The 15,548-nt window shown below is 49.6% G+C and overlaps 1 protein-coding gene across 4 annotated transcripts in view; it reads left to right on the top strand.

Moving 5' to 3' along the window:
• Window positions 1-15,548, top strand: part of DPF3 (double PHD fingers 3) — a 245,264-nt gene that overhangs the window by 125,922 nt on the left and 103,794 nt on the right. For all 4 annotated transcript variants that reach the window (XR_004299571.1, XR_004299570.1, XM_032405499.1 and 1 more), the window contains exon 4: window positions 10,716-10,843. Coding sequence is in view for 2 of the 4 variants with exons in the window: in XM_032405499.1 (XP_032261390.1) it covers window positions 10,716-10,843 (128 nt within the window). In the remaining 2 variants the exon portion in view is untranslated. The remainder of the gene's footprint in view (window positions 1-10,715; window positions 10,844-15,548) is intronic.

The following is a 15,548-nucleotide window of genomic DNA, read 5'->3' as shown; positions in this document are numbered from 1 at the left end:
TTTAACTTCACTTTGTGTGTGTGTGTGCGTGTGCGTGTGCGTGTGCGCGCATGTGTGTTTGGATGAAGAGAAGAAAAAGGCTGGGAACAAACTTTTACTTGTGTCTCTTCGGATTAAATGCTTGGATGGTCTGCTTAGATCAATTTAGTAGCTTCCAACCCCAGACCCTTTGGTACCCCTGGTCTAAGGTAGATTTTATCTTCGTTTTAGAGGTTGGGGAACTGTGGCACTGAATTAGGAAGTTAATTTCCCAGGGGAGATCAGCGGTGAGGCCAAGGAGAGAACCCTCAGGGAGAGCCTGTTGGAACTGGCGCCATGTTGCTCCAGGACCCAACACACACGTTCATGGTGGTGCTCTCAGACCAATAGGGCCTTTACAACAGATGTTCTTTCTGCTCCTGGAATGTACCTGAGGCCTTGTAAATCCCTTCTGCTCCAGGATACTTGGGGAGCAACACGGCTCTTTGCCACCCTTGCCAAATTCCAAGGGTGATGGGAGGGAAGGCAGCCAGGAATAATAGGGTTCTGGTTCTTTCTCTAGGGTTTTTTTTTTTTTTTCCTTTGGCAGCCACTCAGTGACTGGGGATGAATGATCAGGATGGTCACCACCCACCACACGTCATTGGGGGAACATAAGCCGAAGGGCAGGACCCCTGAGGAGATGGTAGCCTAGGGTGCCTCAAAGCAGAGGGTGCCCCAGCAGACCGACAAGCAAGTCACGGGGACCCTCCGAAGGGCGCCCCCCACAAGGGGGCGGTCCAGGCAGAGAAGCTTGAGGCCTGCCTGCTTGGGCAGGGGTGGAGAGGCCTGTGTCGCCGGCCTAGGGTGCTGTCCCCACCACACTGCACCGGCAGAACCCCACAGATGGGAGCAGGCTGCGGCCAACTTCCCCAGCTTTTGCAAATCCTGCATCTTAATTAGTTCCCTACTGCTTTTGTACATGGCCCACATTTTAATAGTCTCCAGGCTTCTTCCACCATTTGCTCTCTGATGTTCGGCGTGATTTCTCTTCTCCTCCAGACAGTCCCCCTGACTCCTCCAGCACCCTCCCAGTCCGGGAACAACTTAAGGAACGCCGATGTGCCAAGCATGTAGCCCGAGATTGATGAGCCTGTCAGCTGGCTCCCTCTGCCCCTGGCCCTCCCCCTCTCCCGGGTGCTCCTCGCAGGGATGAGCCTGGCGGGGGGTGGGGGGAGCGGTGGGCGAGGTGGGAGGTGAAGGAAGGGACCCGTGGAGCCCCCAGCCAGGTGTGAGCCAGTGGACACCATGACCTTCTCCCGGCCTGCAGAGGAGTCTGGCTGTGTCCTTCTGAGGGGGAAGGACACTCCGGCTCCCACCTGCATCTGTCAGTGCTTATCTGGCTCTGTGCGGGGGGCTGCCTGAGCTTGGTACAGCTGGGAGAATGGATGCCTTCAAGTGCATCAGGGGGAAATGACCAGTCATTTATCTCCTTCCTGCAGTGTCAGAGCCCGCAGCCATCCATCCTGGAGGCTTGAAACAGCAGCTTCTTCGGCTCTTGTTGGCCTCCGGAGCAGGAGAGCTGGGGAGAGGTGGGCAGGCCCCTCCAGCCCCCCTGCTTCATGCTGTGACTCTTCGTGCTCCCTCTGCCTTCCTGGCAGGCTGGGGGACTGAGGCGGGGCTGTCTCAGCCCTGCTTGCAGCCCGCGGGGCTCCGGGAGCTGGGGCCGGCGGAGGACACGGGTGGCAGCCGGGAGTGGGCAGGGCAGTGTGCCCAGCGGGGGCCGAGTGTCCATGGTCACGTGTGCCTTCCCACCCGGCGGCACCACGGTTAGAGCATGGGTCATCCGCCGCGCTGCCTGTTCGCTCCTGTCTCTCCCCACTGGGAGGTACAGTACACACTTTGAGGGCAGGGACCCACCGGTTTCTTCATCTGGCTCCCCAGCACCCAGCAATAGGCTTGGCACATTGCAGGCAGACAGTAAAGATTTATGAAAGGGATGGAGGAGAGAAAGGTGCCCAGTGTTTGGTCTCAGCCTCGGAGAACATGGGTATCTCTCAGCATGCCCGTTTGCCCGTTTCACAGATGAGGGAGACTGAGCTGACCCTGGCAGCTGGCCTGGGCTTCCTGTCCGGTGCCCAGCCTGGCCTGTGGGGCCTGTCCCAGGTTTGCCACCTTGCCCCTCTTCGATTTTAGGTCATAGGGGCCTTTGCTGTGCCCTACAGCTGTGCTCTGCAGGAGAAAAGGCACCAAAGGATCCCAAGGCCTGGGTTCAAGTCCAGACCCTTCCACCCACTGGCTGTGTGATTTGGGGCAGCTACGTAACAACTCTGGCCTTGGCTCTTCGTCAGTGAAAGGCGGACCCTGGCAGCTGCTTTGCTCACATCATAGGGCTGTTCTGAGAGTCCCAACGGAGGGTGGATCTGGAGGGCTTCCACAGTGACGCCGTCTCTGCACTGTGCTGCTGGGTGGGCTGCGGGGGTCTCGGCTAATGCCACGTCTGTCCTCTGCCCAGTGACGTGCCCTTTGCTTGAGGAGCGTGTGCTGTCTGGCCTGGAATGGCACCACATTCTGCCTTTGAGTCTTTTAAAAGCCCCAAGTCTGGAACCTTTTATACCGAGGAGAGAAGACCTGGCACCTGGCTGTGGGATCCACCTCTACCAGACCCACAGCTTGCAAAAGTCACCCCTTGTGTCCCAGAACTCTAGCATCCGTTGTCCAGGGCACAGAAGTCAACTTGGAAGGGTTCCTCCCCACTTTTACTGACACCTATCATCCCATAGTGGGCTAGGCCAGGCCTGTCTGACTGGCTCTTTTCTCCTGCCCATGGCCTAGGCTGCTCCACCTTCTTCTGGAAAGCCCTTCCTCTGTGGACTTGCTCTGGTGTCCATACCTCTGCCCCTCAGCTCTGGGCACCCGACCTCCGTACCCGTCCTCTCTCCTGGTTCACTGTGTGTGGATGCCCCCTGCTCAGGGGCCAGGGGACTGCTCCCTGGATGTATCTGGAAACCAGAGTGCAAGTGCCATGAAGACAGGGCTCATGTGGGTCATGCACAGCCCTGTCCTAAGGCCTGGGCTCATTGGTGGGGCCCCACGCATGTTCCAGTAACTCCCGACTGCTCTGCGCACTCTGCCTTTCCTCCTTCAGTTATTTTCAGAGTGATCCTCTTAAAATACAGGCAGCATCATGACACTCTGCTCGAAACTTCCAGTGGCTTCTGATCACACAGTGGCAGCCGACCTCCTCTCAGTGGCCTGCATGGCCCTTCAAGGCCCCTGTAACTCTGGACTCGTCTCCTGCTCTCCCCCCAGGCTCACTGTGCTCTAGGCTCACTGTGCCCCGGCTTTGGGCCATTGTACTGATGGCTCCCTGGCCTGGAGCGTCCTTTCCTAGATATCAGCGTGCCCCCTTTCCCCTCCTCAGGTTTGTGTTTTCCTGGCCACATTTCAAAGTGTAACCACCCTCCCACTTCCCCCGATACCTCGCGTCCCCTCCTCTGCTCTGCTTCCCTGCCAAAGCACTGATTATCATCTGTTGTGCTCTAGGTCTCACTCATTTATATTAGGTATTGTCTCCCTGCCCCCCAACTAGAATACAGTTTCTGTGAGGGCAGAACTTCTCCTCTCTTGTTCACAGCTGTGTCCTCAGCACCTAGAAGAGAACCTGGTACATAATACGTGCTCAGTAATGATTTGTCCAATGAATGAATAGGGCAAGGAAGGCATTTTCCACGTGGTTCTGCCGTGACTTCCAAATCTGCAGGTGCCTACCCTGGACCTGAAGCAGGGCTGGACTCTGGCCTTCAAGCTAGGTCTCACCCTTGGTCCCCTCTGTCCTCAGCACAGCTCTGGACTCGGCCTCTTCGCTGCCACACTCCCTGGGCTGGTGCCCCGGCTGGGGGAAGCCGGGCCACACTGGTTCCGCTGGTTGAGAGGATCCGAGGGTGAGGAGCTTGCTGGCAAGTGCCACCACTTTGGAGGCGGAAGGGAGGGCGCTCACAACTGAGCATCACGCCTCTTGTGCAGGCACTCTGTGTCCCTTGTCTCGGCCCCACAGCAACCCTGGGAAGTGGGCTTTGATCCCTTACTTTTATACTTAGGGAGATCAAGGCCCCGTGTGTGGTGTCGGGAACTAGAGCGGAGCTTCCACTCCAGAGAGGCTCCTGCACTTTCTGGTTATCTGTATTCCCTTGAACACAAGGGAGATATCACCCCTCCATGCGCCACCATCCTTCCCTTCCCGCACTGTCCTGCTAAGCTGCATCCACCTGGTCTGCCAGCCAGCCCAGTGGTGAGCTTCCTTTGGCCGTGTAGGTGTTTTTCTGGGTCTCAGGGGTGGGGAGATGCTTATCTGAGGGGCTCACCCCTGGGTGCTGTGCACGAGGGCCAATCCTTGCATGTTGGCTTGGATGTGAGAGGATAGGCACACCAGGGAGTGGGGGGCAGGGGCCATATGGGGAAACAATCAGCCCTCCCGTTGTGTGGATATCATGGGATTCTAAAACAGGTGGTAACAAGGGCCTGCAGGGTGCAGCCTGGGTGATGGGTCCTCAACGTGAACCTCATCTATTTTGAGCTTTATGAATCACAAAACAGGGAGTCAAATGCAGCCAAGAAAATGGCACCCCTGAGGAATGAGCAGATGGATTTCTGGGCCTGCCACCATCTCAGGAAATCAGGGCTTTGGTCTGTCCCCCACCCCAATCTCTTCCCCCGTGGGGTGAGAGATAACAATATCCATCCCCCATTCTTTCTCCCCATGAGTCTGAGAGTCTGATGGGGATAAATGAATTAATGATTCTTAAGCTCCTTGCTTCTTGGTGTAAGTTGATGTATAAATCCAAGGAAAGAGGATGAGCTTAACTCCTTACAATAATAAGCACTCAGAAGCAAAAACTGCACATTTGTATTTTTAAAGAAAAACTAGAGGCAGGTAAAAAAAAAAAAATCTGAGCACTCCCGATGTAGCAGGAGGATTGTCTGCCATTGTCTGTGGGGTCTCTCCCTCCCTTTTGCACCATTGCTCTGTCTCCAGGCCCCTGCGTCACGGAGAGCCCGTGATGGATGGATGGATGGATGTGCCTTGTCGGGGTGTTTCACCACTATTTCCCTTGGGGCAGACTGTCTGTTCGCAGAGCACAGCCTCCCGAAAGATGGTATCTCTTGCAAACTCGACAGCTAACAGACAGCTCCTCTCTTTGTATATTTCCCCAAAGAAGAACTGTCTTAATCTGTTTTCTATATGGCATATTTTATTATAATCCATACATGACTTGCAGGTTCCCAGTCCTCCACCCTGAGCCAAAAAATGCATGAGGAGTCAGAGGCTCTGTGAGCCTGTGACATCCAGGCGTTTGCATTTTTAAATGGCCTGGGATTTAATTACTCACTGTGCTCCCATGTTGCACTTTCGGGCTCAGCTCGCCTGCATCCTGTTAATGAGCTCAGTGGCTCCAACAGCCCAGTGGAAGCTTTGCTTTCAGTGTGTTGGGTGGCAGGCTTGGGGCACCTGTGGCAAAAGCCTGTGGCTTTGATTTCCATCCAGGAGGATGCTGCCCTGTCCACAGCCCTAAGAGAAGCGACTGCTCTTCTCTGGCAATTTTTTTTTTTTTCGCTTTAATTCATGCATTTCTTTCTTTCCTTCTTCTTCTTCTTCTTCTTCTTTTTTTTAGAAGACTTTCTATGCTTCAATCCTTGTTTGTCTAAGAGGTTTTTTCTTATTTGGAAACCGATTTGCTTCGGTTTGCACAGAAGCTGTCTCTAGTGTGATGGATCGTGCTGGAAGTCACCCAAGGAGTATCTCTGTTCCCAATTAGAAGTGGAGGTAGAGCTCCTTACGGGGGCCCAGGGAGGCGGCTGGCTTGGGTGGCGGCTGCTGCCACTCTGGAGAGAGTAACGATCCGTGGGTTTATATCCTTGTGTATAAAATCAGGCTAATTTAAAGATGAATTATGTGTGGGTTTTGGACCATTTTTTTTTAATGTTAAATGTCTGATGGCTCTTGTCAGGTGATGTGGTCCCCAAATTTGTGCGACGGTCAGAATGAGAACACTTATAAAGAATGACTAAATCCTATGTCTAGATGGAATGTATTAGAATAAAACAATCAATGAAATCCCTGAGGGCTCAATAGGGAGCGTGCCTAGGATGTATGTTGTGCAAGAGCTTGGACCTGTTACCTTGTTTTTCCCTTCACTCTGGGACCTCCTGTGGTCAGGGGCCAGGGAATGTACCCTCAGCTGGTTTGTTGGGAGGGCACTGGTTAGCCTGTCATTCTGACCTTGCAAGCCTTACCCAGAGGGCTTTGAAACCAGGGTTTGCCAGTGGTCAGCTAGAACGCTGTGCTGGAAGGGTGCTCAGCCGGGTATGAAGAAGGCAACATTAAGAACCATATCCTTCCGGGCGCCTGGGTGGCTCAGTTGGTTAAACAACTGCCTTCGGCTCAGGTCATGATCCTGGAGTCCCAGGATCGAGTCCCGCATCGGGTTCTCTGCTCGGCAGGGAGTCTGCTTCTCCCTCTGACCCTCCTCCTCTCATGCTCTCTCTCTCTCTCATTCTCTCTCTCAAATAAATAAATAAAATCTTTAAAAAAAAAAAAAAAAGAACCATATCCTTCCATTTTTGGGAAACAAAATCATAGTACATGTTACTTTTTAAGGGTAGAAACCTGCACTAATATGGTAGCCACTAGCCCCATGTGGCTATGGAACACTTGAAATATGGCCTATCTGAACGGAGATGTGCTGTAAGTATAAAAATAAACACCAGATTTTGAAGACTCAATGCAAATCAAAGAATGCAAAATGTCGAATTAATTTTTTTATATTCGTTACATGTTGAAATGATAATGTTTTGGACAGAGTGGGTTAGAAAAAAATATATTAAAATTAATTGCACCTGTTGCTCTTTTTAAAATGTGGCTGCTGGAAAGCTTAAAATTGTGTAAGTGGCTTGCATGATATTTCTATTGGAGAGTGCTGCTGTACCATTAAAATTAGGATTATTCTAACTTGGACACTAATAAATTGTAGCATTTATAGGACACTTGGACCATCCCAGGCTCTTTACATATACGATCTAATTTTGAATTATAAGTTTTGAAGAGAAAAACCAAAACCCAAACAAAAATTGATATGCTTCATTTTCCACTCCATTTCCATGCTTCCGTGCTGTCTTTTTGTGGATCTTTCAGAGTATCTTTATGCAGCATATCACCTTGTTTCATTTTCGCATCAACACTGTGAAATATTCTGATCATTCTCACTTAACATGTAAGGGAACAGAGACTCAAAGGTCTAAGGAACTAGCCCATAGTCCTTTAACTAATACATGGCCGGGCTAGAGCTTGACTCCAGGGCCATCTGGAAGCAGCACTTCTATGAGCCCATCAGATATTCTGGTCATTAGACAAGGATAATGCCACGGAGTTTCTCCGTGACCCTGGGAAAGGCTCCTTATTGTGCTATGCTATACTTTCCTCCCTGAGGAATTGTACTCTAGATGCTACTGGAAGTCCCTTCTGGCTTTTTGCATGTAGAGAGACCATCTCACTGTTCCCAATTTGGTTCTTTTGTCTCTCTTGGGGCTTCTACTGTGCCCATCTGGTAAATGACCAGAGGACCAAGAGAGTAGACTGAATTATGGGAAAACAGGATGGAGGAATATTTACCAGGGGAGGAAGAAGGAGTAGTAGTAGGAGGAGGAAGTTCACAGTGGTTTGAAAGTTCCGTGTGGGGTCAATACTGTTGCAGAAGGGGTGAACACCACATGGGGATGTTCATATACAGCAGAGCCCAGAACCACGACACAGACCTGCCCTCAGCCTCAGCAGAGAGCTGTCTTTTATCTTGAAATATGACAATTATGAAGAGAGTTTAGGGATGCAACAGAAATGCACAAAGGTTTGGAAAAGGACTTTTTAAGGAAGAACCAAAGAGAGACAAAGCAATGTCTGTACAAACTAGAGAGTATGTGAATGGGTTGTGGGGACAGATTGGGGTCAAGGCTGGGCTTTGCCCCCAAACAGCTGTGTGATATTAAACAAGTTCTACACCTCCCTAAGCTGCAGCATCCTCATCTGTGAAATGGGACAGTAACTGTGCTCGCCTCTTGGGTGGTAGTGGGGATTAAGCAACACACAGCAATAACAGCCACCGCATTTTGAACGTTTCGTGTGTGCCGAGCACTCTGCATGTACACAAACATATCAGTGCCCATTGGGGCTGAGCCTGGGCCTGCAAACTGCTAGTAAGGATGCATCAAGTGGGGCCTCATCCTGATCTTAATGGCATCTAAGAAAGATCACTGGGCTGCGTTCTTGTTGTGTGTGGCTTTCTGTGAAGTTACTGAACTTCTCTGAGCCTCAGGTCCCTCATTTATAAAATGACATGATTAGAGCAGATGATCTGTAAGGCTTTTTTCAGCTCTAAAATGCTGTGCGATTCTGGAAATCGGATTTATTTAGTGTTGGGAGGCTAAGGGGAATACTAAGATATGAACTTCAAATATATATGTATATGATTATTGTAAGTTTAAAGGATGGTGACCAGCTGTTCTCTTTTGACTGAGGACAGGACATGAGGCAACATGCTTTAATTGTTTTATATTAGATGTTTGCAAGCTTTTTTTTGACTTGGGAGAAAGAGTAATATGTCATCAGAGCAGGCTCTGGAGTTGCACGCTCTGAATGCATTAAAGCAGACAGTGGACTATTTTCCTGACACTCAACTTCAATGCAACTTCATCAAATAGTCCTTCCCTGACCTCCGATCTAAAGCAAACCCCCCACTGTATTCTCCCTTCACATTGCACTCTGTTTTCCTCCGTCACCCTTATGACAATTTGTCATTACGTATTAATTTTTTATGCAGTTTTAATGTTTGTCTCTTTAGATTGTAAACCACCTTAAGGCCAGGACTGTCTTTATCTGGTACACCTCCTGGGTGCCTAGTTGCAGCACAGTGGTTCTTTGTAAACATTTGTTGAATGAATAGGTGTATGGATGAGTTTCAGGGGTGGTTGATTTGGTGGTAGTGTTTCTTGGTGGAGATGGATCCTCTGCTTGCCAAAGACCTTGTTGTCTCTCAAGGGACTTCAGATACAGTTTCTCCTTCCCACCATCTTCTTCTGGGGGCTGGTCACTTGTAGGTGTGGATTTCTTCAGTTTTAATGAGATACCCTAGTGCCTCTTTCTTGTGGACTGGCCAGCCTGCATCTGGTTCTGAGGAGACGGAAGGGGTTGGTAGAGTTCCACTTGAGTTAGAATGAAGCCCAGCAGAGCAAGGCTTGATTGTGCTGGTTTTTTCCATTTCTGCCCTGTCCCCCCGTCCCCCCCACCCCATCCACTCTTTATCCTGGGGTCCCTGATCTGGGCCCCAGGAAGCTGGCTTTGGTGTGCTCCGTCAGTAAGGCCCCCTTGCCCTTCTAGTTGAGGTTGGCCAATGGGAGGGCAGAGCAGGAAGACAAGGATGGAAAGAGAGAGGTTAGGCCATGCGTCTCTTTACCTTGGTTCTCTTTTTCATGAGCTCACTGAGGCTGCAAGCCACAGATCTCTCCAGGCTCTTGCAAACGCTCTCCCTCTGTCCCTCCAGGAACAGCAGTGGTAATGGCTCCCCACTGTTAACTCCCCAGGGGTGCTTCACCTTTCCCTGTAGTTCCCTTATTCCTGCCCACACCTCTGTAAATAGTCCCTACACTCAACTCTCAATTCCCTCATACACATGGGCCATTCCCCTCCCCTGGCTGTTTTCTAGGGCACTAATCCCTCATATTCTTGTATTCATCTTACCTGGTAACAGAATAGGGGCCATGCATCTGATTGCTGGGGGGTATGAGGTACAGGATCAGAGGAGAGATCGGAGGAATGTTTCATAGCAAATCAAAATAGGCTCACCTGTACCTGAGGTTTCTGTTTTTAATTTAAGAAAAACCAAAACAATCTTCCTTTGGGTTGAGAGTTTGGGGGGGCATCTTGAGAAAGGAGTTCAGCTTCTTTCTCTGATCTCTTTCAGACAGGGCTGACTCTGGCTGCCACTACTCAGCTGGCCCCATGACCTCAAGCCCCAGGTAGCCGAGCAAACTCTGACATTTCCAGAAAAAGTGCCCTGCTGTGCAGGCGCTGCAGCTCCCAGCCACTGAGCTGGGGTCTGTTAGGCAACTGTGCTCCCTCCTCTCTTCCCTTGGCTTTAGTGGTCTTTGTATCCCTTGATGAGAACAGCCTCTCTGGGGTCGAAATAGCTTCCCATGGAGCAACCCGGAGCTGGGCAGCCAGCATGGCGGAGGGCAGGTCATGGAGTTGCCAGATGAGACTTGGGGTAGAGGGAGAGAATAGTAAGATTTGAGGTGAACATTGGTGTATTGCTGTAGAGTTTTCAAAGTACTTTCATGTAAAGGGACATGTTTATACCCCACAAAACAGCCCTGTGGGGGTACTGAGCATTGTTATCCTCACTCTGTAGATGCAGAAGAGGGCTCTGGGATCGCTGAGCACCTCGCTCACAGTCACTGTCTGTCTGGTGCCCTCCTGCTCTGCCTCTGCTGTCTGTGAGGGTATGGGCAGGGCTGGGATCTGTCTCCGGGGCTGGGAACAGGAGACGGAAAAGCCGGACCCAGCTCCGGGGTTCCTGTTCCACCCAGAGGAGAGAGCGCAGGCCGCCTCTAGCCCTACCCAGAGCTCCAGTTCCTGAGTGTCTCTCTCGGTCCTCCTGTCCCCCCTGCTTCTAATGGCCTGACCCTGCTTCTCTGTCCTTACTTTGCAGAAGTGGAGCTGCCCCTGAAGAAGGATGGCTTCACCTCAGAAAGCACCACCCTGGAAGCCTTGCTCCGGGGTGAGGGTGTGGAGAAGAAGGTGGATGCCAGAGAGGAGGAAAGCATGCAGGAAATACAGGTATTTCTGCGCCCGCCGTGGGGGATGTGTCCCGAGCGTCCGCGCTGTGCTTCCGGGAGTCGGCGCTGGGCTTCCGGGAGTCGGCGCTGGGCTTCCGGGAGTCGGCGCTGGGCTTCCGGGAGTCGGCGCTGTGCTTCCGGGAGTCAGCGCTGTGCTTCCGGGAGGCCCGCACCGGCTCCTCCTCCCAGGCCATCGCGTGCAGGGCTGATGGGGGACTCGCACTTGCCTTCCTACTGTGACTTGTCCTCCAGAACAAGCCCTCACTGCTCTCTTGGTGTCCCCATGTAGCCATTCAAAAAATATTTTTTCCAGCCTGCTGTGTCCCAGGGGCCGGGCTAGGGCCTGGGGACACGATGGTGAGCAAAACGGAGTCCTCACCCCCGCGGAGCGGGCAGGCCGTAGTTCGGGCTTGAAACCTCGGGGTCGTCTACACCGGCTTGACCCCAGTGAGCCCCTGCCTTTCTCACACCCCATCCTCACACCCCGTCCTCAGCTCTAGTTCACAGCACCGCCCTCTCCTCTTCAAGGCCCCGTGGAGGAGTCACCCTCCAGGCGGGGCTGGTGGCTCCTGTCGCTGCTGGTTTCCCGCCCTCTGTTCCCAGCACTACCGAGGCTCTGGCTACCCAAGATCATAGTGGTGCGCTCTGACCGCTTCTGATATATTCGTCTTGAATCTCTGTTGTCGAATACAATGGTTGGCATGGAGTATTGTAGTAATAGTAATTAATATAAATATTAAACAATAGTATTAAAAATTAAATACAATTCAATTATTAAAATCAAATTACATTGATATTAAATGTATATTTTATTTTACTTTATATTTTATGTGATACCTATCATGTATTATATATTTATTAATTGCATATCTAACGTAATGTTTAGTATTTGCATATTCATTTATTGACGTGATAATTAAAGTAATAACAGGTACATTTCTGGTTTGCTTCATGAGTGCCACCAGTCAGTGAATTTCGTTGAGTCAGGGACCATGTGGTCGTGCTCACCTTTGTCCCCTTGGGGCCTTGCACGTGCACAGCAGAGCCGAGTCTCAATAAAGATGTAGGATGAAGCCGTGGATTGGCCTCCTCCTCTGCCATCCCTGTGTGCAGATGAGTGCTCAGGTCTCTCCATATCACAGCATGGCTTATATGGTTGCCTCCGCTCCTCAGAGCTACGGCCCTCGTGAAGGTCCTTAATCGCTGTAACCTCCATGTGCCTAATGCACCTTGGAGTCGTCGGCCACTCCCGCCTTAACATGGCACCCAGCATCTGGTTCATCAGAAATCCCGTGAGCTGTGCCTGCAATCCAGATCCAGAGCGCAGGCTCCTCTTAACCATGTCCCCCCGCCACTGCCCTGGTCCCGGCCACTGTCATCTGTCTGAACGGATGCACTGCAACTGCTTTCTAAACGGTGCCCCTGCTGATGGCTGAGAGGGAGCCCTTTAAACCTAAGTCAGATCCTGGGCCCCAAATCTGGCACAGGCTCCTGTTCCCCCAGAATAAAAGTCAAGGCCCTCTTACCTCTCTGACTCGGTTTCTGGGCCTTTCCCTTGCTCATTCTGCTGCTGGCACACTGACCTCATTTTGCTCCTTCTAGAACACACTCTGTTGCCTCGGGGTTTTGCTCGGCCTGTTTCCTCTGCCTGCAGGGTCCTCACTCCAGACATCAGCTGGGCCCTCACCCTCACCTTCTTCAATTTGTGTCTCTTCCTCTCTATGAAGTTGACCCTGACCCTGTGTGTACTACCGAATCCTGTGCCCTCCCCACCCTCCACATCTCCTGATTCCCTTACTCTGCTTTCCTTTGCTTTTTCTTTTTTCCCATAGCTTTGATCACTATCTACCATACTTTGTACTTTGCTGATTTATTATGTTATTGGGTATTTTCTGTTTTCTTCCAATGGAATGTAAACTCAAAGGTGGGATGCTTTGTTTTGTTCACTAATATATCTGAAGCATGCAAACAGTGCCTAGCACATAGTAGGTGCACAGTAAGCATCCGTTGAAGGGATGTACGAGTGAACAGATTCCTGGGGGTCGCCCTGTAGGGCAGTCTGTCCCTTCTTCGACATGTCCCGCTTTGCTAGCTGATCTTTCATCCTGAAAGAAAGTTCTGCTTGTGCCAGTCCCTTCTTTAAAAAACTTAGCTGAAACGCTTGTATCCTACCAGGTAAATCCAAAATGATGAGTGTGATCTTCTTGGGCCTCCTCACTCTTTCTCCTAACCTAGTTTTCGGGCTTATTTTCTCCTACATCTGTGCCCACCCCCCGCCCCATTCTTCAGTCTTCTCTCCTCTGTGCCTGTGGTCATGCCGTGTCCTTTACCTGGGGAATCTTTTCTTCTACTCTATGTGCACAAATTCCACCCATCAGTCAGGCTCAGCCCCAGTGCCACCTTCCCCAGAAAGCCTTTCTTGATGGTCCCACAGCCAGAGGGATTCTTCTTGTCACTGGCATTTAGGGTGCCTTGTCCTTTCTTCTTTGGTTTTTTCCTTATTCATGTTCCCCCCCAACTTTCCGCCAGTTTTTGGACTTTTCAGGTCTTTGAAGTTAAGGTGTGTCCCATCTGTATTGTGTAGTTAGTGTAATTTCACTGAATCAGTGGATGGGACAGAACCATTGCCCCGAAGCTCTGACTCTCTAGGGACAGCTTACTCTTTCAAGCTGGTGGTGGGTTCAAGTTCCTCTCAGGCAGTGTTGGGCCAGTATATAAGCCATCACTATGAAATCATCACCATCACCATCATCCCCGACATAAACAGAACGTCTACTACGTTCAGAGCATGGGTCTACCATCTTCCGTGCTAGAAGCTGAAAACAGGACCATAAGCCAAATGAGTTTACGTGTCCTTATCGGCTTTGGTTATTAGAATAAAGTATACGTGTAGTAAATGGATTATATTTGTTCATTTTTTCATTCATTCATTCAACCAAAGTTTACTGAGTGTCTCCTCTGAGCAGGCACTGTGCTAGGTTCTGGGGAGACAGAGAAACCAATAGCGAGCAGTCCCATCTGTTCATATTTATATTCTAGTATGACATACAGACAGAAAACAAGTACACAAAGGAAATAATTGCATTTCAGGATAAATGACCATGAAAAGAACAGAGTATGAAGATTAAGGAAAGAGGAGGGACAGATTCTAGGTAGTGTCCTAAGGGAGATAAAGGGATTTAACCTCAGTCCTAAGAGATGAGAAAGAGCAAGTGAAGTGAGGATGTGGGGAGGAACTTTCTGAGCGGAGGAACAGTGTGCCTGAAGGCCTTGAGATAGGTCTGAGCTTATAGTTTTGAAAGAACAGACAGAAGATGCAGAACTCCTACAACTCAAAAACAAAAATCCAAACAAGTCGATTACAAAATGGGCAGAGGACCCGAGCAGACATTTTTCCAAAGAAGACATGCAGATGGCTAACAGGCACATGAAAAGATGCTCAACATCACTCATCATCAAGGAGATGCAAATCAAACCACAGTGAGATCACCCCACACCTGTCAGGATGGCTATTATCAAAAGACAAAAAAAAAATAACAAGTGTTGGTGAGCATGTGGAGGAAAGGAAACCCTCATGCACTGGTGGTGGGAATGTAAATTGGTGCAGCAACTATGGAAAATATATGGAGGTTCCTCAAAATATTAAAAATAAAACCATCCTATGACCTACAAATCCACTTCCAGGTATCTCTCTGAAGAAAATGAAAACACTAGTTCAAAAAGACATATGCACCCTTATGTTCGCTGCAGCATTATTTATAATACCTAAGACATGGAAACAATCTAAATGTCCATTGATGGATGGATGGATAAAGAAAATGTGGTACATATATGCAATGGAATACTACTTAGCCATTCAGAAGAATGAAGTCTTCCCATTTGCGACAGCATGGATGGCCCTTGAGGACATTATGTTAAGTGAAATAAATCAAAGAAAGACAAAAACCGTATGATTTCCCTTATATATAGAATCTAAAAAACAAAACAAAACCCAGAATTATGGATATAGAGAACAGATTGGTGGTTGCCAAAGGGGAGGGGGGTTGGGAGGGTATGAAGTAGGTGAAGGGGATTAAGAAGTACAAACTTCCGGTTATAAAATAAGTCACAGGGATGTAATGCACAGCATGTGGAATGTAGTCAATAACATTATATTAATTTTGTAGGGTAACAGATGGTACCCAGACTCACTGTGGTGACCATTTTGCAGTGCCTACAAATGTCAAATCACTGTGTTATTCACCTGAAACTAATGTAATATTGCATGTCAATTATACCTCAATAAATAAAAAGAAAAAGAAAAAAAGGAAAAAAAAGAAAGAAGGCTGGTGTGGCTAGAGCAGAGTGCTAGGGAGAGATGGGCCTAGGATGGAGCGGGAGTGTTGGGCCACGTCCGACCACTCCAGCCTCTCAGCACACGGAAGAGGCACTTGATTTCATGGAAATGAAGAAGGAAGCCATTTTAACAAGGGCAGTGAATTCATGTTTCCTCAAGATCCCTCTGTCTGCTGCCTGCAAAAGAGACTGGACGCAGGGCCGACGGAAGAAGGAGGGAAATCAGTTAGGAGGTTTTTGCAGCGTTCCAGGCTAGAGATAATGGAGTCTTTTAAAGGCATTCCTTCTTCTTTTTTAAACACAACCACAAACAATTGTTATCGTCACTGTAAAGACTGTTTAGAGTAACGGGAGAAAAGTTATTTTAAAAT

This window comes from Phoca vitulina, unplaced genomic scaffold (assembly GCF_004348235.1).
Source record: "Phoca vitulina isolate PV1807 unplaced genomic scaffold, GSC_HSeal_1.0 scaffold7, whole genome shotgun sequence".
Lineage (NCBI taxonomy): Eukaryota > Metazoa > Chordata > Mammalia > Carnivora > Phocidae > Phoca > Phoca vitulina.
This window is presented reverse-complemented; position numbering and strand designations above follow the sequence as displayed.